At 37.2% G+C, this 25,576-nt stretch overlaps 1 protein-coding gene across 1 annotated transcript in view; it reads right to left on the bottom strand.

The window, feature by feature from the left end:
- Window positions 1-8,360: 8,360 nt before the first annotated feature.
- LOC120635102 (histone-lysine N-methyltransferase, H3 lysine-79 specific) overlaps window positions 8,361-25,576 on the bottom strand; it is a 36,622-nt gene continuing 19,406 nt past the window's right edge. The window contains exons 4-17 of the mRNA XM_039906023.1: window positions 23,866-24,006; window positions 22,730-22,915; window positions 21,569-21,997; window positions 19,461-19,612; window positions 17,406-17,572; window positions 16,505-16,662; window positions 15,439-15,669; window positions 14,686-14,892; window positions 14,115-14,614; window positions 12,739-12,958; window positions 11,571-12,020; window positions 10,280-10,472; window positions 8,878-9,054; window positions 8,361-8,796 (exon numbers count right to left, since the gene is read on the bottom strand). Of these exons, the coding sequence (XP_039761957.1) occupies window positions 8,432-8,796; window positions 8,878-9,054; window positions 10,280-10,472; window positions 11,571-12,020; window positions 12,739-12,958; window positions 14,115-14,614; window positions 14,686-14,892; window positions 15,439-15,669; window positions 16,505-16,662; window positions 17,406-17,572; window positions 19,461-19,612; window positions 21,569-21,997; window positions 22,730-22,915; window positions 23,866-24,006 (3,576 nt within the window). The 3' untranslated portion in view covers window positions 8,361-8,431. The remainder of the gene's footprint in view (window positions 8,797-8,877; window positions 9,055-10,279; window positions 10,473-11,570; window positions 12,021-12,738; window positions 12,959-14,114; window positions 14,615-14,685; window positions 14,893-15,438; window positions 15,670-16,504; window positions 16,663-17,405; window positions 17,573-19,460; window positions 19,613-21,568; window positions 21,998-22,729; window positions 22,916-23,865; window positions 24,007-25,576) is intronic.

Genomic DNA, 25,576 nt, shown 5'->3' with positions numbered 1-25,576 from the left:
CTGCCCACTGCACAGAGAATACTAGTCATTATTGTATTATCTATGTAGAATAGGCTGTCAGATTTGTTTGTCATTTTACGATAGGGATGCGAAAATTCTCTGAGTTCTCAAAGAGACACACGCATGATACGGTGTGATTTGACTCGAATAAAGTTTCTAAGTTTTTTTACCCCTCGATGAATTTCACCTATGAAAATTTTATAATTATTTGATAATTGAAAAAAAATAATGGTATATTGGGGTTATTTCACTAATCCTCATTGACAATGCTCCTCAATGAGGACTTGCAGTTTTATCATAAGTTTATATTTAAATACAAAAGTTTCTACATTAAAGTTTTTAAACTTTTTTATTTAGGTTTTTAGTTGGGAAGTATTGTCGATGGGGAGTTGTGGAATAACTCGAATCGACGAGGGGGAAAAAGCGGGTCACAGTTTAGCACGATTGGGTGCGACTGTCTCACACTTTCTTTGAAACTTTGAAAATTAATTGATTTTGAAATAATATTTTACTTATCAGCGTTGGTCGACCCCCAACGAGGTGGACAGACGACATTAAGCGCGTCGCAGGTAGCCGCTGGATCCAAGCGGCACAGAACCTTGGAATTTAGAACTCCCTACAAAAGACGCATGTCCAGCAGTGGACGTCTATCGGTTGATATGAATTAGCATATATGCATATATGCTCATAAAATTTTGATGTACCGAATCATTTTACATCTTTAAATTTTACTAACGTAAATATGAATACCTCAAATAAACATTATAATTATCTCATATTTAGGTTTGTTAAACATAATTTTTACAGGAAAGAACGGAGCGACGTGACGTATCCTTTGGCAAAGAGACATATAAAACTAGTTAGAAACAGCAGAAAATAAAAAAAAATTATCACTCTTGAAATCTTTATTGACCCCTTTTCCATCATTCTAATCTAGAATGAAACACTATACACATGTTAAACGTATAGCTCAGATCCCGTTGACCCATGTTACATACAGAGCCCTCATTCAGCCATTAATGCATGCTGTGCATTGTGTCCAAAAACAGTAAAATCGCCCTGCGCAAGTCTCACTTCACACCCCCATAATGTTGCTTGATCAAGAACTTTTTCCTATTTTCCCCTTTTATGGTAAAATAATTACTGTAAACTGCTACATGGTATGAAGTAACTAAGTGGAGTGATTTTTGATGCTTCAATATTAGTCGTGTTCACGATTTCTGTATTTTAATAAATCTGTGGGCTCAAAGACCCGTGTGCTTTCCACTATTTCTGAAATTTTCACAGAGGGATGCCTGTTTTGGACTCAGAACAGATTTTTATATATTTTTTGTCTGTCTGTCCGAGCATCACGTGAACACTACTGAACGGATTTAAAAAAAAATGGTATAGTGATCATCAATAAGTTTCCTCCGGAAATGGGATGTTGCTTTATCAATTTTACTTCATAGCTACGTTAAAGTTGAACCGATTTTAATAATTATTTTTTTTATTTAAAAGTTTATACTATCAAGCATGTATTGTCTAATTTTATTGAAGATCTGTTAAGTATTGTCGGAGATGAAGGACATAACTCTTTACAAATAACAAGTCGCAAGGCATATGAGACAACGATCGAATAATGCGGACCATACTACTAATATTATAACTGCGTAAATTTGTGGGGATGGATGTATGGATGGATAGATGGATGTTTGTTACGCTTTAACGCCACAATGAACCGATTTGGCTGAAATTTGGCAAAGGTATACCTACAATATAGTCTGGAATAGCTCATATGCTTCTTTTTATCCTGGAAAGCAAACAGCTCCAACGGTTTAGCATCGCTATTTTTTCCGCATTTGTCTTTCTAGCTAGTACGTAATAATACTTAAAAACCAGTATATAAAAGTGGCTCAAAAATTATCGTTTAAAATTAATTAAATTAATGTTGAAGATCGGGAAAACAGGTAGAAGGGGCATCATTCGTTTTGTCTGGTGGGAGGTTTCGGCCTTGGCTACTCAGCTAGTTACCATCTTACTAACAAAGAAGACGCGAGTTGAATGTCATCCTCTTTCGATTATATCCGTGTTTTGATTGACAAATTATAACAAAAAGCGGCTATTGTGACTTAACCATTACCCTGTACCCTGTAACCAGTAACCAGTACCCAGTGGTACAGGCGTCTTCTCTCTCGTATCTCTTACCTCTCGTATGTATATCTCAGGTTCATTGATGAATGAAAATGTCAAGCTAATCGCATACTGCCGTAAGAGCCGTTGCAGTGCCACAAATTACACTGATGTCAGCAGCGCAAGTCAAAATCAAGAAGTCATCGGATTCGCTAGAGGCACTAGCTAAGTTGAAAAAAAGATCTTCATATCACGTGGTTATCACCAATTTATATTCAAACCGTTGGTTTTGTGAAGCATTAATGACTATCGATGAACTTGGCAACCTCTTTTGAGAGTTCGATGGGATCGAATCATGCTGCTGACGTCATTTCCATTTCGGCTGATGCAAAATCCGAACCGTGTAGCATTTCCCACAGTAAGCGACCGTACACAGCAAATAAACACATATAATATAATTACTTATTTATTTTTAACTTTTAGTACAAAATAAAACTAGTACACAGGGATACATCTCAAACCTATTATTTGCAATGTTGAAAAGTCCGAGGCTTACGACAATAAGTCTTCTCATTTGTACTATTTTAGACACTAACGTCACACTGATTAGCTCTTTCCCCATAAAAAAAAAAGTTAGTCAAAACTGAATAATGTAATCACTCTTTGAGTCATGCTTAATTGAACGCCAATACACACTACAGTACCGTATTACTGGTACTTCAGAACCGATTTATAAGCTACCTTATTATACAAATACCTACACAATTTTGAGGTTTGGAGCGGCATTGGTGAGTTTCAGGCACAATCAAACCAGTGCACTCCAACGCTTATAATACACGGAATGACTGTTTAAGATTATATTTATAAAACAAAATTGTTATAAAGTGGTGCGTTTGAGTATAATTTTAGGCCTAAAAGGGTACGATTCTGTATTATAATATTGCAAATATGTAGGACATATGCAACATTGAGCCATTCGTGTATTATAAACATTATTTCTTTATTTCTCATTCATTGAACGCAATTTTTTTCGGTCTTAAATATTTATCATTGCCCATGCAATTTATTAGTTTACACTAATATTTAATATTATAATCTTGACAAATTCTTACTTACAATGTAATAGTGCACCAAAAGGATATGGACATTCAAAAATAATCTAAAATATTTCACAACATGCAAAACATATAAAACAAAAACCTATCTCTCGATAAAAATCTATCTAATCGATTCTAGCGTTAAACTACAATTTTCTCACATAAATAAATGAATTAACAACAAAACACATTAATGCCCATACCCTATACAATTTTAACTAGTTCTGTACACCTTATCTTTAGAATGACCAATCGTGAATATAATAATGCCAAATAGGTTGTACAAAAATCCTAAACTTTACTAAACTGACAGGTTTTATTAGTGCCACCTTTTCCTTCTGTTGATTGTTAAAAATGAATAATTTATATATAAAAAAAAAAATTACGTCAATATCTAGTTCATATACAAGTTTTAAGTTATTATTTCATAGTTGGCGCTACTTCAAATTATGACAGTTTGGTTTAGGATTTGTGTACCACCAAATGTACACCAGTGTCTCATCTCATCAAGTACTTCTATATAAGAAAAAAATACTAGCCATTCTTAAAAAATATCAAAACGGGCACAACATACAACAAACTCATTTATTGTTAAACTAAATAAGCAAATACTTACTATGATTTAAATAAGTACATGTCCACTAGCAATTTTGCAAATATTCTACAAAAAATATAAATACGTAATAGTATAAAATTAAATCAATCAATATAATTATAGTAAAGAACATCAAAAAGAAAGGAAATCCACATTATGAACGTTACAGTAGTATGTGTATAAAGCCTTATTGCTAAAAAGGCGGACAATCTTCGTGAGCGATAATATTTTAATATGTTCATTACAGTACCCTTAGTACGTGGTAGCTCAACTTGCAATTGTCGGTTTTGAGTATCGAACCACTATACGTCACACGTCAGACAGTAATGAAACTTGTTTATAGTAGTTTTCTTTTACAGGAATTTTCAACTAGGAGCGCTTTTCATCTTTTACAAGATAGAAAAACTAATGTTTAATTGTAAAATGATATTCGCAAACAGAAACTGCAGAGTATCTTGTCGGCTTCTTCAAGATTGAATCTATCTTCCAAACCGATGGAAGAGTCACTACAAACAGACAGTCGATTTATATAAAGATTAACGTAACTGATAAAAAGCTTGGGCTGTGTATTATTGCTAATTATTTTAAATGACAATGTGAGATGGTTTTAACAAAAAAAGAACACCCAGCTAATTTTCTTGTGCGCTTCTTCTTAGACCAGGACGCGTTTAGAACCCCCATAGCTTTAGTTTTAAGTTTACGAATATGGGTAACGCCATTATCTCACTACCATGTACAGATTATTCATGTAATGTACGTATCAAAAGTGCTATGGGCCTACTTGAGTAAAGATATTTTTGACTTTGACTTTGACTTATAATGTAAGCTTATTTGAAATAAATGAATTTTGATGCTCTGCTGGAGACGTAACGATCAATTCTTATTAACCAAGTCGTTAAAATGTTTCGATACTCGAAAACCCGCATTTAATTCCGTACTAAGGATGCCGATTTTGAGACGTAAATTACAAAGTGGATGTATCTTTTGGAGACTTAAATTCAAAACTACCAAATTTTTGAAAACATGTAGACCCTGTTCTAGCAATAACTACCTATAATTTCAGAATAGTGGCTTTCATGCATGCATTATTATTTATAGTATTATGATTAGTAAGGCATTGCTTCAAAAACTATTGTTACATGTTTAATTTGTAGACAAATGGTAATTGCTGTTCAACTTTCTCAAAATGTCGAGTAAATTAGATTTATATACAGTTAAATACGGGTATTGAACACATTATAACGCTTAAGATTTTATAAAATACAATAGAATCACATAATCGATCGATCTCCCATGATTTATTCCGTACTATAAAATCGTTCTCCGAATAGAGGCGGTAGCGTCTTCTTTTGCGGGCACACTATGATCGAGTGTTTACCCTATCATCATATAAAGTTGTCCTTATACCATTAGATAAGATTTGTCCCTTATCGAAGGTCGGTTTTGACTATCGATACTCTGTGGAGACTAGAGTAAAATTAAACTTATGCCATTCTAAAGCTCAGATTTGTCGGAAATTATTCTGCAAGCGCTCTTGTCGAATATCAGGACTGTAGAATTACGACTCTACACTGACTATCTTAATAAGTACTCGAAAATTACTCCAAGATTGCGAACGTGCAATCTTTTACGTAGCGTTTTGGCGTAATAAGTTTTACACGCTCGCAATCGTGCGGTCGTTTTCGAGTATCTAACTCCTGTGATGTCAAACAAAGCTAGCTCTGCCTTTGATAAGATATATTTTTTACTCTGCAATGATTTGATACTCGAAAACGTCTCTACGATTTCAAGTGTGTAATCTTATACTAAGGGAGCTGGTGTAGATATAGAAGGCGATGCCTAGATTTTGTTAGCTATGTGTCAACATAAGAATAGTTGTTATTTTAAACATATGCTTGATCCCTTGACATGTGTTTGACATTTAACATGTTGCACCTGACTGCGACCGCCACTGCCTTTATTTGGGGAACGCTTTAAGCTCTCGACAAAGCAGCTTCCTCTTATATTATTATAGTTAAAGCGAATTATTTGTTTGACGTTTTTAAACCCTAATTTTAATATGAGCCCGTTAATCAAGCTGCAACGTGATATTATTATTAAATAATTGAAAAAAAAATACAGATACCGATTTTCAAAATGATAGATTTTGTGGCTATAATAGTTGAGTAAAATGTATAGAAATGAATATAGATATCGACAGATGTAACATTGAAGTCACAATCGGAACACATCTTTTTTAATGTTCCCTTTCGGTCGGTTTCTAATCACAACCGTAAAAACATGGTTCATACACTCTAAAAATATAATTATGTTTTTATTTCATGTTTGTTCTTTATCCACACTATTTAAAACGCTTTTAATTTATTATATTTTTAATGTAAGTAATGAATCTTAGTTATCTATCGATACCTATACGACTTTATAAGCTGAGTATGAAAATATTTTTTTTATGTTTTTTATAAAGGAAGATTATTCGTGTGTTAGCTATGTATAACGAGTTCATATAACTAAGCGTTTCTAGCTTGCTAGTTAACAGCTAAACCTTATGACTACTTTGATTTTATTACAATATCACATCACTTCAAATGAATACATAAAGGTCGCATGTTCGTTTAAGAACTTTTTTTGGCACTACATACAAAATTATATTTCCTTTTGTAGTAATATTTATATGATAAAAAACCTTTGTTGTTGGTTTGACGTAAATTCTAGGAGATTATACTATTTATAATTTTACATATATTACGGCCGATATTATAGAACGTGAACTTCACTAGCGTAAAAACAACGGAATTGTTAGTAAGGACTTTAAAATGAAATGATTTATTTTTCACATTTTTGCCGAAGTTTTAGTACCTTGACGCCATCTTACCCTGCATTATTCTTATTAATATTATAAACGATCAGTTTACAATAGTTAAGCTTCAAATGATAGGAACCAAGATGTGGTCTTATCGCCAATGAGCGATATCTTCAATGCCAATGCCAAGTTGCAGGTTTTTGATATAAATATACATGCTAATTCTTAAATAACCTAAATCAATAAGATTTTACAATACGATACAGTTACAGATATATTCAAATAAATACAATAAACATACATGTTATAAAAAATCAACATTATAAACTAGTTCCCAACCATAATCCCATTATATAAGAGTTCTCTCAGGAAAAATCGCCTTATCGATCGATATAAATGAATGATCATGCGAATAAATATTAATCACTAATTCGGGCCATAAATAAATCAGCGTCATCTCTTATGTGAAACATCTAATGAGACTGATCATACGCTGTTGCATCACACAGTGAGCGCTAAATTGAGCTGTCCTCTCGGGATTTTGAAAAAGAATTTATTATCTTTAAAAAAACCTTATAAGTTTGCAAATCATCCTTTTATGCATATGCTAGATTCCCGCGCGGCTCAAATGTTGACTCAAGTGTTTGATCCAATGTTGTTAAATATTGCAAATAACAGAAGTGTACTAATTAATAGTTTTCGAAATTTAATATGATGATACGTCTTAATTTACTTTTTCTTATATTAATATGCGCATAAAAAAAGAACACATTTTGTTAATTCAAAGTGTCGAGCGGCATTTATGCTCGTTAGTCTTAACAGTAGTATAAAGTCATAGCTGCTACAGCTTTACTCATTTCTTAGCTTCTAAAATCTCACTTTGACGCAGAATTTCGTTTATACTCTTGAGTTTCGTGACTAACATTAAATTATCAAGAATATTTTTTTAAACTTCCAAATGTATTGAAAAATTTCGTAGATCTTGCGTGTGTGCAACGACCTCGTTACCTTATTTTGCATCATACTACTCGTAAGATAAATAACTATTTACGATTTAGTAGTTGAAACTATTATTACGCCAAAATATATGTAAAAAAATAAATTTGAGGTATTTCTAATCTCTAGGTTTCGATGATTACCATGATATTTTATATAAATTGTTTTGTTATCACATATTGTTTACGTAAACACTTGATATAATATGAACGTCGTCACTTAATTAAATACATAATTAATTTACTATATTGCCGAACATTTTTACCTTTTAAATTATTTGTTAGAACAGAAATGTATCATTAAGGCAGCGGTTATGTCAGTATTTATTTTCCTAATTTTTATATTTACAAATTTCATTTCATCACACGAGCTTGACATTTTTCAAAGAAATGATTGACATTATTCAGTCTGAGCACTCCGTAAACATCAAAAAACGAAACACAAAAACAACAAACATCCATCGAACGCACGATCGATACAAGAACGTATCGCCGCTAAATTACCGAACCATGTATTTCGAACACTAACAGCTAAATGAACACATGAAATACAAATCCGTCGCGGCGCGATTGACGTCCGGGCGTCCCCAAATAGAACCTAATGTTAAATAATTACAATTCTTAAACATAAAATAAACTCAGTAATATACATAATTACATTATATATTCGAAAAAAAAAAATAACAAAATCGATAGTTAACATCCCGGAGGAGGTCCCGGGCGCCTCCCGGGCGGCAGTGATGGATTGATTGCGCTAGGACGCGGCGATCGCGCCCGCGCTGGCCGCGCCGTGCGAGAAGTGGCACACGTCGCAGCGCTAGATGCGCGGCCGTCACATCGGCGGCCGCTCCCAGTCCACGGGCGCGGGTGGCGGCGCTCCGCTCCACGCGCCCCAGCGCTCGCGCCGGAAGAAGCGCTTCTTGAAGTGGTGCGGCGCCTGCGGGGACGGCGAGCGCGCGGGCGCGGCGAGTGCGGAGCCGGCGGCGGGCGCGGCGGGGCCCGGCGCGCCGCCGTCCCCCGCGCCGCGCGCCGCCTCCCCGTGCCCGATGCCCGAGTCGGGCGACGTGTTGCACGCCTCGTCCGAGCGCCGCCGCTTGTCCTCCATGGCGGTCGACGCAAACGATATTATCTGATCGAACCGAAATGCTATCCGGTCCTGCCATTTGCTCTCTTCCACTTCCTCTCCGCCCTCGCCTTCTGAAACGGTCAAAGGTTCCGTGAGGTTCACTCGCCTCTCGGTTAACGCGAGCGCGACGGAAGTTAGGAAGCGCATCTCACCTGGGGGCCGAGCGGCGTCGGGGAACTCGTCGACGAGCGGCGTGGAAGAGTTGGAGTGCGGGTCAACGGAGGGCGTGCGTCGACGAGCGCCCTCTTCACCATCCCCCGCCGCGCTGCCCGCGCGACCTCGCCAGTATTCTGATGCCAGAACGCGAGCTTGTAAACATGCTGCCAGACCTGTATAAATACACAATAATGTTAAAATTGCTATAAAGTTGTTGCTATGTTAAATCATGGAACGATAATAAGATGCCTTCGGGAATCATGGAACGGTAGTCGGATGCGTTACTGATTCGCAAAACGATAGTTAGATGCGTGTGTTAGGAAATAAGGAATTACAGCACTTTATCTATGATAAATCCGATGATTATATTAAATATATCAACAAATCATAGTTTCTATACACATTGATAGTGTATTAAAAATAGAATAATGGTAGTAGACTGTCAAAGAAAAAGTATAGGATCTATGGCGGGTGACGCGAGTTTGACAAGATCGATTGGCGGGAAAGAAAAGTTAGGACGGATTTAAAGTAATGAATTGAGATTAAGTAAAGTATTGTGGATAGAACGTAACAAATTGGGAATAGATGATTTATAATGGAAACGATAAACGTAATGAAATATTTTTGTGGCGGAACAAGAGTCGTATATACTGGTGATGGAGTTGAGATAAGTTGTTAAAAGTTGTTGGTACTATGGTTGTACCTGATGTTGCATCAGATAAGTATATCTCATGCTTTGGGTTATTTATTGGTATCATATATGGAGCCCTAGCATTATTTTACACACACAGTTTATGTAGCAGAGGTTGCTCTATACAAACAACTTGTTCCAAAAGTCCTGATGTTATAAGTGATCATAGTAGTAATGTTTGACCTGTCTTATATGTCTTGTATAAAAGGGCATAGCGTTATAACATATGACAATGTTGTAATTGTGTTTATAAGTCTTGTTTTAATTGATTGAATAAAAGAGCAACGGTAGAGTTTCTTGCCAGTGGTCTTCTCTGCCGAAGACAGCATTCCGAACTGGTAGTAGAGTCATTTAAAGGTAACAAGTAATATGAATTATAGAGAAGCTTAATATACAGTATTAGAGTCGGTCCAGTTGTTTTATTTTACTCCTTGGAAAGTCAGGTTTATAGAGTATAGACCCACAACACTGCTCTAAAGCAGGTTGGTGGGCTTTAAAGATGTTTTTTATTAAATGAATACTTTAATAGGAAGGAAGAATAATAGTCATGAGAATAAATGATTACTGCTAAGAAACTAGGTATTTAGCTTCAATAATACTGTTAATTAATGAAAGATTTAAGTGCCATCCTGAACATTGTTGGTATTGAAGGGAATATCTGAATACCATGGTCTTCCATCTCCTATATTTTTTTAACACGTGCTTACCCTCTAGTGGCTGATGCGGAGGTTCGTGGTAGCGGGCGGTCATGTTAACGGTGGCGTTGATGATACTTTGATTTGATATTTCTAGCGTGCGCTCGATCTCGCCGTTGACGAGATCTCCGATGGTTCGCGCTCCCGGCACCGCCAGCCTTTCTTGTGATAAGTGACGTCGTAGTGCCAGTTTTGCCGGTGATACCTAAGACGCAAATGTGCGTAACAAAAAGATTAGAAAACTCAAAGAAGTTACTGCATTTTATAGAAAACAGTACACCAATATTATTTACCATGGCAGAGAAATCGGCATAAAACAGCCGATTAATACTACATGACATTAAATCGAACTTTTATATATGAATCAAGTAATGTTGACATTGCATTTTACAGTCGAGGCGGTATTAGGCTAAGAAAGTCGAGAGTGTAGCAAGTAATATACCAAACGCGTTTCATGCGACGCTTTTGATCACACTTGCGATGATGACCAAAATCTAGAGGGCGGCCTACGAAAGGCCGCTCTCTAGATTTTGGTCGAAAAGGTTATTCACTCGCGATTATTGCTTCGATTATTATTCCTGGCGGAGTAAGATCTTCTACTTATTGCTCTACTTTCCAATTTCTCTTTATTTGAAATTCTCAATCAATCAATATTATTAATAATAGACCAAAAGGCGATAATAGTAACAAAATATTAATCATGGACAATGGCGCGACGGCCTCTGGACGGTAACTCTGGATCTCCTCATTCCTGATTTGATCACATAGATACTCCCAACATAGCTCTCCCCATCGCACGCGGAGTGACTCTGTGCCTTCTTAAGAGGTCCATAGTAAACGACCACGTTTTGGATTCGTGAGTCATCACTGGCAACACGCACTGTTCGAAGACTTTGGTCTTCAGTCACTGAAGGATTTTGGACGAAAAGATGTCTCGAAGTTTCGAAACGCTGCCCATACGAGTTGGATTCGAAAACGGACCTAACCTTACTGGATCGTGTGTCCTAGGTATATGTACTCGTCTACAATTTCGAGTGCAGAGCTCCTAACTATTAGACATAATTTAGACAATATTTAGCGTTAGACATAATTTTCATCTTACTCATGCATATACGCAGGCCCACCTGTTGAGAGACTCTGCTGAGGCCACTGAGCATCGTATTGAGTTCTCACAGAATCTCGGCCATTATGAACACATCGTCGACAAACCTAACTCGAGTGATGGACTCGCCGTTAATGTTTTAGACATAAGCAATTTCTTTTAAAACTATGCGTTTCTCATCTATTTCAGTTTTAATTTTACCTGCGTGTAATCTGGTTGCGCCACGTGGTGGTGACGCGGGTCTGGCCCACGCTGATCCGGATGAGCGTGCGGGCGAAGTTCCCGGCGCTCGTATCCGTAGCGTTCGCGACGCACATCCCGCATTTCTCTCAGATCTCTGACGTCCCGCATGTCTCTGCCATCCCTCATATCCCGTCCGTCGCGCATGTCTCGTCCGTCCCGCATGTCTCGTCCGTCCCGCATGTCTCGTCCGTCCCGCATGTCTCGTCCGTCCCGCATGTCTCGACCGTCCCGCATGTCCCGACCGTCACGCGGCTCCCGCGCGTCACGCATGGTGCGTAGGAAAGGGGAGGCAGGCGCGGATGCCACTGTCGGGCGCGGCGCAAATGCGTTGTGTGGTGCGCCGGCAATGGCTGCCGGACGCACGTATCCGTTGGCATACGTGTGATTTGGTACAGTTTGTCTCGGCGGCTATAAAGTCAAAATAATATGTTTCACTTTATATGCTTCTAAATTGCTATTAACTGCTACGTGTAAGATAACAAAGACGACTTCACTTATGTTTTTATGAAAAAATGGATAGAGAGAAATAAAATTTGTTTGGAACTTCTGTAGTTCACAAATAACAACAGCACTATTTCAAACAAAATACTGTAAAGATTAAAATACAGAAAAGATGATTACATTCAACACTTAGTTATACGTATTTTACGCTCTGTTATCTACCTATAATATAATTGACTCTAATGTGAACTTTTGGGTTCTCTGCTCGCTTTTTTAAAACAAAAGTTTTGACTTGATTACGGTGGAAGCAGCTTAATCAACAAGGACAGGTTTGAGTATTTTGGTTCTTGAATGGTTTGGTTTTGGTGTAACTTATATTAAATACTTATATTATATACTTATAATATAATTTACTCGTTCATTCATCGTCATATGACCGTCATACATAGCCTATAAACGTCCTCTGCTGGACTTAATGGAAATATTGTATATATATATATATATATATATATATATATATATATATATATATAAATATATAAGTAACATAGCCTTCTATATATATATTTATATATATATATTAGGCTATGTTACCCTCAAATAACTCGATGCCAAAAATCTAGACAAACTAACAAACACACTTTCGCATTTAAAGTATTAGTAAGGATAATAAAGTGAGCCTTACCTCGAGACGCGACGCCTTCCGCTGTTCCTGATCCTCGTTGAGCACTGATGTAATGATGCTCTTGAGCCTGTCTTCGAAGTTGATGACCTTAGGCGACTCCTGCACCTTGGAAACTACGTTCAGGGGCTTCTGCACATTGCCCGGCGAGTGGCGTTGGAGTGGAAGCTGCTGCGCGCGTTGTGGTTGAACTTGTGCACGATGTACTTGAACATTTTTGGATCTATACGCAAAATTAACAAAATATAATAAACAAGCATATGCCTGCACTGTTGTAGCAGTATTAACAATGAATATGTCTCAAAACAGTGCATAATCTTGAGGTTTTTTTTTTATTTTTTTATTCTTTAACTTAATAAGCGATACACGCGATCTTAGTTGGCTTGATTGAATGATTGAAGTAAGTCATAAGTGGCTGTACACTGTGCAGTTTTTTTGCATTGTAATGGATACAAATTTTAGGAATTCAATAGTATAAGGTGACATTTATTCAACAAACTTCAGCCCAGCCAAGTGTGATTGCGCGAATTTTATGTGTAAATAATAAAATTAAACTTTTCTGATTTAAGGTTTCCAGAAAGTTTAAAAATGAGAGCACTCACTGGGCCCTGTGACAATATATTCTTCATATTTTCCGTATGGAGAATATTATGATAGATATGGAGAATATTAGACATGAAACAATTTTTATCTAAGGAAAACATAATATTATAATGCAATAGAAAATAATTATAATGCACATACTAAATCATAGCTTTGTCTGTACGTTCATTTAGGCAGTACAGCAACCATCTATTTTTTTTCAGCACTTAAATAAACTCAACATGCTCTAACTTTGCGGAACAACAACAATAATTAATAAAGTAACATGGTTTAATATGTACCCTAAGCTATATCACAGGAAGAGTTCCTTTTCTCTTTTCCATATTTTGTCTAGTACTCAACTCCAAGAATTTCAGACCTAAAATTTTTAAAAAATATTTATATTTTCCTTTGATAAACCAACACGTTAAGTTATTCTATCTTTGTTTAATGGCCACGTAAATGTATATTTGGATTAAATTATTAACACAATCAATTAAAATAATGTACGGTAAGTATTTGTGTTGATGGCACAAATAAATAACCTTCTTAGTTAAGTATAGTCAAAATTTAGTAGTATGTTGGTGAAGTGCCACCTTGTATAAAAACTATTATCTAAGGCAAGATACTCCCATATTATTAACATTTAAAAAGTCAAAGATTGTTGCTGAAACTGTTACATTTCGGACAATTGCTTTTATTTTAACGCTGCTACAACAGAAACTTGCATTCTATTATTCTCATTAAATTACTTCAACATAGGAAAGTCCAAGTTCAGAAGAGATTCTAGATTTTACCTGTGGTCTATATGCCTGTCTGGCTCTCTCGGGTAACCGTTCACAATAACATTGGGTTTCATTATCTTTCCGGCTTCAATCTGTCGACCCGTTTCTAATATTTTCTGTGCGAGTAACTCTGGGTTCTGTTCCTCAATTTTTCCAACTTCCGGTACATCGGGCCACTCCTGCGATCTTGATCTGTGCTCTCGTGACTTTCTAGGCTTGCAGTTGACTGTGTGCGGTTTAACAGTTGCCACTGGAACCGTTGGGGTTATAACTTTTGGCTGTTCACTCGCCCTACCCATCTGGACTATCTCATTCTGCAGATGCCCCACTTGTGCATGCAACCTCTTCCGGTGAGCCAACGTCGCCGATATCTCCCTTAAAATACAATCGTGTGCCATACTCTGCGTGATCTCGGCGTCTGGGGGTATGTGCCCCATTTGTCTGTACTTTTCGGTTATTTCAAAAGTTCGTTGCTTCACCAACATCGCCTGTTCGGCTTCTATGTTATTCACCTGAAATTATTGTTATCATGAGCAAAATAAATGTTAACCGAAAAGCTACTGTAATGTTAAGACTACCTAACCTGAGCCTGCAGTTTGCTGGCCTTGCTCTGGAGCTCCTTGTGACGACCCACAATCTCCTTGGCCTTGGCTAGTAGATCAACGGTATTGTTGGCATGGATGCCAAGCTCGCTCATGCGCGCTTTCAGTAGCGCCACACTGTCACTAATTAACACGTTGATCTGTTTGTCCAATTGTGACGCGCGTGATTTCAACTTCTGGTTTCTTTCCTGATTTTTAGTAAAATAAAATTGTTCACCAGTTAAAATAATATCACATGAAGAAAGTGATATTTAAAATATATAATAATTAATTAAAGACTTGTGTTAGGTCATCTTAGTTTTACCTAACTATAAGCAAAATGTTCATGCCCGAAGTTAATATTTAATCGAATATAAAACTTTCAGATGGCAGATTGAATTTAGTAGTGCTATACTTTTCCTACTGTTCGTCGTAGATAACAATTTCGGGCGTAAGTTAAAAATAACTTATCATTAAAACAGGCCCGATTGACAGGACAGAGTTGAGACAACGGAAAGTATGCTTGTGTTAGGTAAGAAAAAATATACCCTCAGTACACTTTTTACAAATTCCAGGAATTAGAAAAAAAAAAAAAAAAAGGTTACGAAAATATTACAAAAACTAGTTAAGTATTTCGTCAATTAATTTAATTTTAGTTATCTCTGTGGATTATAAATGGTGATGGACGAATTAATTTTAGTTCCCTATATTTTGCTAACAAGTAACACGCATGCGGAGCTGGAGCGTCATGTCACCTTCTCCTTGTCGATCTGCTGGCGCACTTCCACTGCATACTCGGGCGTGCCCATGCGGCGTAGGAGCGTCATGTACTGGTCGCGGAACATATCCAATAGTAGTTGGAGGCTGTAGGGTGCGTTCGGGGCTCTCGGGATGTCCAGCTCCGAGTGCAGGCGCTCCGCCGGCTGCTGCTGTACGCCCAGCGCGGACAGTCGCTGCTCCACGCAGCCAGGCGGCGGCGCCGTTACCTGCGCATACGCATTTTTTTTTTATTTTACTACAAGAAAACCCTAGCTTAAGATAGAAGCGGGCTAAACTGTTAGGGAGTATGGTAATTACAACCGGAACACTAAATCGCTTAGCGGCACGTCTTTGTCGGTGGGGTGGTAACTAGCTACGGCCAAAGTAACCCAAAATCCAGAAATCGTAAATTCCCAAATAATCCTACTTAGTAGGCAGTGCTTTTGTGCATGTATGAAATGCTCGCCACTGTTCAGTGGGTATGAAGGGAGTAGTGCGCGGGCGTTTTCATTGTTTTTGGACACAATGCACTGCATGCAATAATGGCTGTATGTGTTCCGTATGTTCTTAATTACGTGAGTGGTGTTTATGTTGCATCTAGACAAATGCCGATTTTGCACTCCATCTTTATATCTGACTAGCGTACCCAACCCGCTTCGCCGGGTTAGATTTTGCTTTATTTTATTTAAACAATAAACTTACATCATTCAATTTTTAATTTAAGTCTCATAATATATTAAATCATTTATTTATCTCCGTATTCATTCTCTTCTCGAGCGGGTGAAGATCATTATCTACACCCATGTACACCCAAACAATAGAATATCAACATAGTAAATAAAAGCTGTATTTGACAGTTCAAAAAAAGGAGTGCTCCGATCGTCACCAAACTTTACAGGATTACTCGTCAGGTCAATCCGGAGATTCCCTGAAAGTTTCATTGAAATCGGTCCAGCAGTTTCGGAGCCTACACGGAACATACCCACATACTTTCTCTTTTATATATATAGATATATATAGATTTTCTCTTTTATATATATAGATTGGGGACTAGTGACTTACGGAGCCGTTATGCAGCGTGGAGGCGAGCGTGGAAGAGTGTAGCAGGTCGAGCCCGGCTATAGCGGCGGGTGCGTTCCGGCGTCGCTTGGCGCGGGCGGCCCGCCGTCGTACGCCGCCCGCGCTCGCACTGCGCTTGTTCGTCGTGCGACGGTTGCGATCTGAAAAACGCGTTCAACAGCTCTAATACTACCGCTAACACTACTTTTGTAATGTGTTCAGGGCGAGTTCAATCGCCGTTATATTGCAATTTATCAAATACTAGCGACCCGCTCCGGCTTCGCACGCGTGCAATTTACCGTGAGTTTTAATGTAGAGTTGTTTGAGTTTTGATCTACATGAAATGCAGAACTATTATAACATTGTATTTTTTAAAATACCTTGGTCAATAAAACTTTCTTTACTACTTTAAATTTCTAAAGCGTTATTAGAACCGAATAGAAGTTATTAGAATATGTATGACTTTACCCGAACCCGTGCAGACCGCTCGTGAGCGACTTCTATAATTGCACTATTCAAAATGTAAAGGTGTTATTTAAATTAAATACTTAAAGTATTTAATTTAAATAACAGTACAATAAATAATTCTTTGAATAATACTTAGTTTATTTGTACATACTCAGTCTTGGATGACACTAGGTTACTAGGACTGGCTTTTTCAGTGTTAGCAGTAAGCAAACTGTTTCAGAATCTTATATAGAGATCTCATATTATGGGGAAAGTCTCGTATGAGCCTGTTGATAATCAGGTAATAAAAAACTCATGTGATATTATTATCATAAACCAACATTCGCGTTTTAATACCCCTTATTATGTTGCATAAATATTAAGTTGCATAAATAACTATGACTTTTTAATTTAAAGGTTGAGTATTGGTAAATCAAATGCTATTTAGAATACTGACTTGAGTGAGGTGATGAGGCCCATGGCGCGCCCCATTCTCGCGGCGCCGGCTCCGGGCCGGGAGGCTCGTCAGTCTCGCTGGACTCTTCCTCGCTCTCGTCGCTCGACCTTTGTACCACACGACGCTTCGCCGCAGCGGCACGTGCGCGTGTCCTGCCCACTTCACCCCTACGCAACAAATAATAATTTCCTAATGTGTAATTGGCATTGTACACTGGCAACCACGCCGTTCAGGGCGCCAAGTGGGAAACAGCTCTCTAGCTCCGCTCACTTTCGATTCCATAAAAATTTGAATATAGTATAAAATATAATACAGTAATTCTGCTGGGCGGCGTAAAAAAGCTTAGTAGCCCCGGACAACCTCCATCACAAATCTTTAATACAAAATCAGCTTTTTTTTTTCTAGTATTATTATTTTTATGTTTTTACATTATAATCTAGTATTATTATTTTACATTTTTCCTCCCGAACAATTCTCTCCTTTGAATTTTAAAGTTCTGTCTTGTGTCATATTGTAAAAAAGTCCGGTTTCGTCTGCGTTATAAATGTCTTCTGGACTGTAGCCTTCGCATAATGTAGGCCACTTTTGCGTAATCCATTCGTCTACAGCATCTTTATCCACACTGGCAGCTTCACCACTCATTTTCCCGCCGACAATGCCATGTCGAGCCCGGAAACGTTGAATCCAACTAGACGAGCAAACAAAATCTTCACCAAAACGTTGAGCAAAATCGTTTGCTTTTTGTTGAAGAATTGGTCCATTTATTGGCACATTATTTGTCCTTTGATATTTAAACCACTTTAACAAAGCTTCCTCAATCTTCGTATGCCGCGTTGTTCTGGCTCGTTTCATTTTCAAAAAATTCTTGTCGTAAAGGATTTGAATTTTCTCCCTTTCTTTCCAAATGGTTGAAATTGTCGAGTGGGATACACCATATTCTTTTGCCAGGTCTTTGTTTGGAATTCCTTTCTCTAGCTTTGAAATAATATGCGATTTTTCTTCGATACTGATTTGTTTTCTTTTTTGCGACATGTTACAATTTTCACAGTTAACTCAACAATAATGTTTTGGTGCGTCTTGTGTAAAGATAAGTAACAAACTGACTTAAGAGATATGACGAAGCGGGCCTTGAGGCTACGGCATGCATGTGCTTTGTTTCTAAGAATTACAAAAGACCCTAAACTTTGTTTACTTTTACGATAATAGCCATTGACTATTATACTGTGCCAGATGTGGATACAGTTACCTATTCAAATTGTTACAGCCGGTCGTTTTACAGATATAATTCTCCGAAAACATTAACCAAATGTGGTCGCTTAATGCGGTATGTCGTAGTAAACAATGTCGTACAAACCAATGTTTTAGATAAGGCGGTCATATAACATTCAGCCAGGACCTTTGATTTTGGTAAATTTAACCGGTATGTGTTTCTAAACGATGTCGCCATAAACGGTTTTGACTGTAACTACTTAATTCGTTTATTTAATGATTCAATAATACATAAAAAAATCATTTTAATGTGAAAGCTTCACCCCAACGGAAATGCTAAAAATTTATAAAAAATATATCCTGGACTCCGTGTTTCCTGCAGGTGTTTGCAGTGGCGTGCACTAAGTTTCTTACCAGGGTATGCATACAGCAGGAAAATTGCATAAAACGGCAATAATTCTTCTCCTATAAGAGTTATATTAAAATTTTAGGGTAGGCAGCGCCTTTGGGAATGTATGAAGTGCACGTGTATCAACGTACTGTGTGCTAACTTCTACCATCTACTGCTATCACTAACCCGTCTACCCAGCGTGGTGATTATGAGCGAACCCTCCCGTTGGCTGCCCGCCCGCACACAGTCAAAATTATTGACAATATTTTTCACTAGTACTTTATTTCTTCTGTACGCCCCCGCACGCCGTCAATGTTATTGAAAATATGAAGAATATTATCAATAATATTGACGTGTGCGCGTGTGTGCGGGCAGCCGTTGGGAGAGGCCTTTAGTCCAGCAATGGACCGTTACCAGTAGGCCATTGATTGACTGATGATGACGAGGTCGGTTACCTGACGGGTCTGGCTCTGGCGAGCTTGCGCCGCTCGGGCAGCGATCCGGTGCTGTGGTTGCTGTTCCCGTTGAGCAGGTCGGGCGTGGGCTGTCGCGTGGGCGGCGCGCTCACGTTGCGCTTGCTGTCCGCGTCGTCGCCGTTTTGGCAGCCCTGCGCACAACGCATACGCTACACACACTGCATCTGAGCGTCGGCGCCACCGTTCTCGTGTTCACTACCCACTTCACACGGGCCAGCTAACTAGCACCGAACCACTAATATACAACGTGTAAATGAAAACCGAAATAATACTTCAGAGGCGTTTGAGTTACATTATTTACTGTCTCTGAGACTTATCTGTGAAACTGAAACACTAATAGTTTTTAGTAAACCATTGTCATAGTATTTACTGCAAGAAATCAGATACATCACATGCAAAAGTAAAATCAAGTGACTCTTGTCACTTTATTAGGTATGCCTCGCGTAGCGTAGGTACTATGCACGTGTCGGTCTTTTATCTTCAATAAAGTTGACATAAGTAAACAGTTGGAATGTGTATGAAAGAATAAATATGCTTCTTTTGATTTATTATTTTTTTAAATTTTAAATTTATGATTCCTTATGAAATATACTTCTTCACCCTTTAACAGTATTTCGTAATTCCGTTAAACGTTGTATAATTTTTTTTCTATTCCACAACCATACAGACATACTTTGGCGTTTATAATATTTATATAAACTTATTTATGATTTAATAATACTATAATCTATACCGTATACTATCAACTTGTTAGGGTTTCCCCAGATTATTTATGAAAAAATATCAAAAAAATCCTTTTATCATTATGCTTACAAATCCCACCGTAAAAAATACCTGCCGCGTATCATATTATGTACATATGTATAGCGAATTAAGCTTATTTTAATTTTCAACCGGAATTCTGACAAAGACTACATCGTCTTTGTCAGAATTCCGGTTCAGTGCTACAAGGCAGGGTAAAAGAACAAATTTTAAGGAATTTCTTTCTGCTGAGGCAAGGCAAGGCAGGTTTGCTCTAAGATTAAGACTGAGTAGTACAACAATATATTTAAATTATCATATTTGTATAATATGTATATATTTGGATGATAATATATATTTTGATAAACAAAATTTATCAGCAAGACAGAGCAATCTGTATCAGACCTCATTATTTAGGGTCACATATTATATATTTATTATTATTCCATGCCTATGCCCAACTATTTCTTATTTTCTTATAAATAAACGTGGCATAACGCCAGAATAGTGTTGCAGTGCACACTTCAACAGACGTCACCTTTAAAATGACAGAGCGTTAAAAACATTGTAAACTTATCCGACGTTATGACATGATTATTTGTAGGGCCCTTACGTTCCTACGTACTTGGGATGGTTAGATACTTCTACCCCTTTGTTATTTTTATTGATCTACTACCTTAATATAATCTGGCCTCATGTGAAGTAGTTAATAAGGCTTTTTATATCACAAGTATAATTCGTGTGTTATCATTGCTGCAGGTGTTTGGAGTAGTTTATAGCCCAGCATGTAATGCCATGTCGCGTTGGATTTCGATTTTATACTATTCATTGCATTTTCGAATATACTATTTATAAAATATTCTTAAATTGCCGATAGAATTCACGGCCATTGTGATATAAAAATCCAAATATACAGACACGATAGCGAATGGCAATTAGTTAGCATATATATAAACATAAATGATCATATTACCATGTATCTGTAGTATGCGCGACGAATAAATTACAAGCGATAAGACATTAGAAATCAGTAATATTATGTAATTTATATAATACATATATGAATATATGATAAAAATCACCAATCTGTGACATATGGCACCAATCAAATTGTAATGTAACAAACATTCATATTTTTGTATATAATATAAAATGTTAATACAGTGGTACTTAATATACACTATAGAATTGACATATTGAACATTTGCATATCATAATATACATTATTTATGTTCGTTTTAAATAGATACCATGACAATATATTTATAAATCTCGTATATATACATTAAAATACATAGTAATGTGAACAGATATTGTACAGTAAGATGATATGATCGGAAACAGACCCTTTTGCTGACCTTGAGTTTCGGATTTTTCAGTCTTTGAAAGTATCTCTCCAATTTGGTCCTATCTATTATGTGTAAGTAGTAAGATACTGGTTTGCCCGTCCACGAGACGGAGCCCTTAAGCGGCGACATTTCGCTCACGTGCATGATGGTCCCTATGTCACTTAGGTTCCTGTCTGTTATCCTAAAGTTGAGCGGACAGAAGCTTTTCGACGACACTATCTTAGCTCCGTCCTTCAAGTCAGCGAATCTCTCCTTAAGCTGGTGGTCCACATGTGGGCCGAACGCGAAGTTGTTGACAAACACGATGGTCGCAGAATTTATTTTCTCCCGGTGCTCGTCCATGAGGAAATCGCCTTTTATTAGCTTATACTCCCCAAATTTTTTGCCATACCATTTCATCCACGTTCTAAAATATGTATCCATACTCTGCAAATTCAATGAAATCAAATTATCATGGTTGTTACGGTTTTTCTGCGCGTGTGTGTGTGTGTGTGTGTGTGTGTGTGTGGTGACAATTTGTGGTGAGATTTGGCCAGTGCGTGTGACATTTCAGGATAGATAAGATTAATATTTTCTAGGCTAAGCATTAACCTGAGCATATCAAAATCAACTATAGATAACCTACATTTAATCCGGTCACTGTATTTTCTTATATGTCTGCACAAAGAAACTGACAAAGAATCGTAAAAATAATAGAGTTTTTAAATGCACTGTAATATTACCTGAAATAAACCTGAATGCGAGGTCTTATAGGTAAGTTTTAAATAAACCAAGTCATAATTTGGATCCCATCGTTCACAGCAAGCGACAGACTTCCTCTGCTGGACATAGGTCTTTTGTAGGGCCACACTATAGAGGCTTGTGTCCAGTTTCTTCCTACCATTCGTCTGCCAACCATATTGGTGTCTACAAGCTGTCCTTAAAATCGATAGTTTCACGTCAACTCAAGTTACGGGTAAGCCTACTCCAAAAGCACTAATTTATCTAAGCCCCTAGCATAACTTCAACAAGTCAACAAACTTAACATCGGAGTATCGCTAATCTGTCAAATATTCGTCACGTGAACTTTTGACCCACCATATAAAAATACAGTTCTTCGCTAACTTGGATGTGAAGATAGTTTAAGAACTTAAGCTAATGGTACAGAATGGTACAAACCGAGGCATATCTGCTAGGTACTTCAGCTTTCTCCACGCCGAAGCAGACGCGGCAGGGTGTAGCGGCGGCCACCTGCAGCACCACCTGCCCCACGCCTGATCCCAGGTCCACGAATACATCCTCCGCCGTGATATCGATCTGGTCTATCATCTGGCACACCAGCTCATACGACGTCTCCCCATACACCTAAAAAATCAATACAAGATCCTAAGAGTAGAAGTCATATTTTTAAACTACAATTTTCGTAATTAAAAGAAGAATAGAAACCTTAAGATAGACGTAGAATGCAAAAGGCGGCCTTATCGCTTATATTGTCTCTGCTGCCCCGCAGGTTCCTCAAATTCTTCTTTTGCTGCGTTGTTTTTTTAAGCTCTTTGCGTTGATCGAAGATTAGTGCCAAATATGAGTGAAAGTTTACGTAGGTGTTTCGCTAATCTACTTTGCGTAATGTTTCAAATCACGGAGGAACGCGACGTGAATTCGTCCATTAAAATCAAACCCAAATTAACGTTTGTTTATAGTGGCACCGATGGCAACAAAATATGACTGAGTCTATTTTCTGTTACACTAGGCACCAGTTTCCAACTACACATATTGTAAGCCTTAATCGGCTAAGGTAAGTCAAGCTAATCGGCTAATCGGCTAAGCGGCAGTTTCAGTGGAGACGCAAACATTTTGCTTAAACTTTAGGCGTAGCAGAGCACGTAGGTACAATGATATATGTGTCACAATTTGATTCTTTCTTTATTATAATTTAAAATAATTTAAGTGAACATTTTCAAACGAAATAAATTCTGTCTAGGTAACTCTCTCTCTCTCTTGACAATCCGATTTTTCACAAATCCTTCACACGTAAAAGCAATAATAATCAGCAAAACAAATCTTGTTAATATTTATCTTAAGTTATAAAGCTGAGTTGTTGTTAGCTGAGTTTGTTTATAGGTTTGAACGCGCTAACTAAACCAGTCTGATGACCCGCCCATCCACGTAGGAATAAGGGTATAATAAAACAACGCTTTACGCATAGTCTGCAGATAGAGATAAGGTGATTCGGATGTCGGTATCTCTGATTAGTAGCGTCTAGAGACTAATAAAAGATAGGAGATAATTCATTATGTACTGATTGATGAACTCACCTCAGGCGAAAAAGGTTCATATTGATTCAATTTGTCAGGATCTGAAACTGCTTGATTGTACGTTTGTTGCAGTATGTGTTTGAGTAGACCTTTCGACGGATATTTGTTCAATCGCTGTGCTGGTAATGAAGTGCCTTTTTCCTGAAACAACATAATGAAGGCGTATATAGTATATTTGCGTATATATTTCTTAACTACTTTCCATAGTTATTGAATTTTAGTAATATCGCGTGATTACGTTTAATGCATGAAGGGTCACAGTTTGTAACGTTTGCGGTATTAGCGTTGCATATTTCGTAAAGAATGGCATTTATATGGATTAAAATAACTCCTAAAGCTATTAGTGAATATTGTATCTATAGATAAAATACAATTTGATAATTATTGTTATCGACATGTATTTTGCTTTCTAACAGGGCGAAAAGTTATGTAGCCAGACACTACAAACATAAAAAGAACCATACACCATTACTTAAAAATTGGTTATACAAATTCCTTTGCAACCTTGACATTGCCGGCAAGTCAAAATGACCGAACGATAGAAGCTGTTGATCGCATATAGGAACAATGTAGTTGGCCTTGTGTTCAATTACGAATCGTGATTGATACCTATATAACTACGTATATAGCGAGTTTAATGTATACTTTAGAAGAGGTATAACTTTAAGATCTATTTAAACAGTGTTATTAATTAATCAGCATAAATTGATTGGTTTATAATGAAAGATACTCCAGAGAAATTTATATATTATGGCATAATATTAACTCTTTTCAACTCTTTTCATTCTCAGCTGTAATGGCGATGTAACACAATTTGTCTGTAAAACTTTCGTCGTAAAATTGGTTATCAAATATTCGCATGAATCGTTCATTTTTTTGATGTTATATTAATAAATATACTCGTTAACTTCAAACTACAGAAATGCTGTGGATTAATGTAATTGTTTACAAAAAACGTCGCCATGTATTCATTTTGTTATAATTATCATAGTGCCAACGCCAGTCAAACTGTATCCCTCTATATTACCTTCTACTTCAGTGAGAAAATAGTGAAAAAATTGCTGCTCATGGTAATTTAACTTAAAAATACCTTCTATATGATCGGCCCTAACTAAGTCAGTAAAAATATATTATAAAACAGTAATATTGAAAAATTTTGATGATATTTATATAAAATAAAAGAAAATGATTGATTTACAAAGGTAAGGCTTTTGTCATAGATCTCGTCAACTTTCAAGGTAGATTTTTGGTATAAGTTTCAACTTTTTGGTCGGAAGTTATATATCTATGACAGTTTGTTTTGTTTGAATTCGCTTGTACATAGTTTATTATAACTTAAATAAATTCCTTTTTCTGTTTCTTATTACAGGCTATGAGAGACGGCCAGACGGCCGGAGAGGGTGTAAATTCACCAGAGTGATTTAGGAGACCTTGCTTCGTTCGTTTTATTAACAAATCAACTCCTACGAGCTTTAGCGGCTCCGTAAAAGTAGCTTGCGGCCCGCAAGCAGTGGGTGCGTGGCCTCGTGCGTTCCATGTTTACGTTCCGCGCCCATTTCATTCATGCATCCATCGTAATAATATCGAACACCACCTCCTACATGTTTTCACGTACCTACAACTTTTGTAAGCGCTACATCGTTATTTATTAACATCTATGTTTTTAGTCTGTTTTAATAACTTATCGTTTACGCCACTTCCCATAAATGAA

Source organism: Pararge aegeria, chromosome 2, assembly GCF_905163445.1.
Source record: "Pararge aegeria chromosome 2, ilParAegt1.1, whole genome shotgun sequence".
NCBI lineage: Eukaryota > Metazoa > Arthropoda > Insecta > Lepidoptera > Nymphalidae > Pararge > Pararge aegeria.
This window is presented reverse-complemented; position numbering and strand designations above follow the sequence as displayed.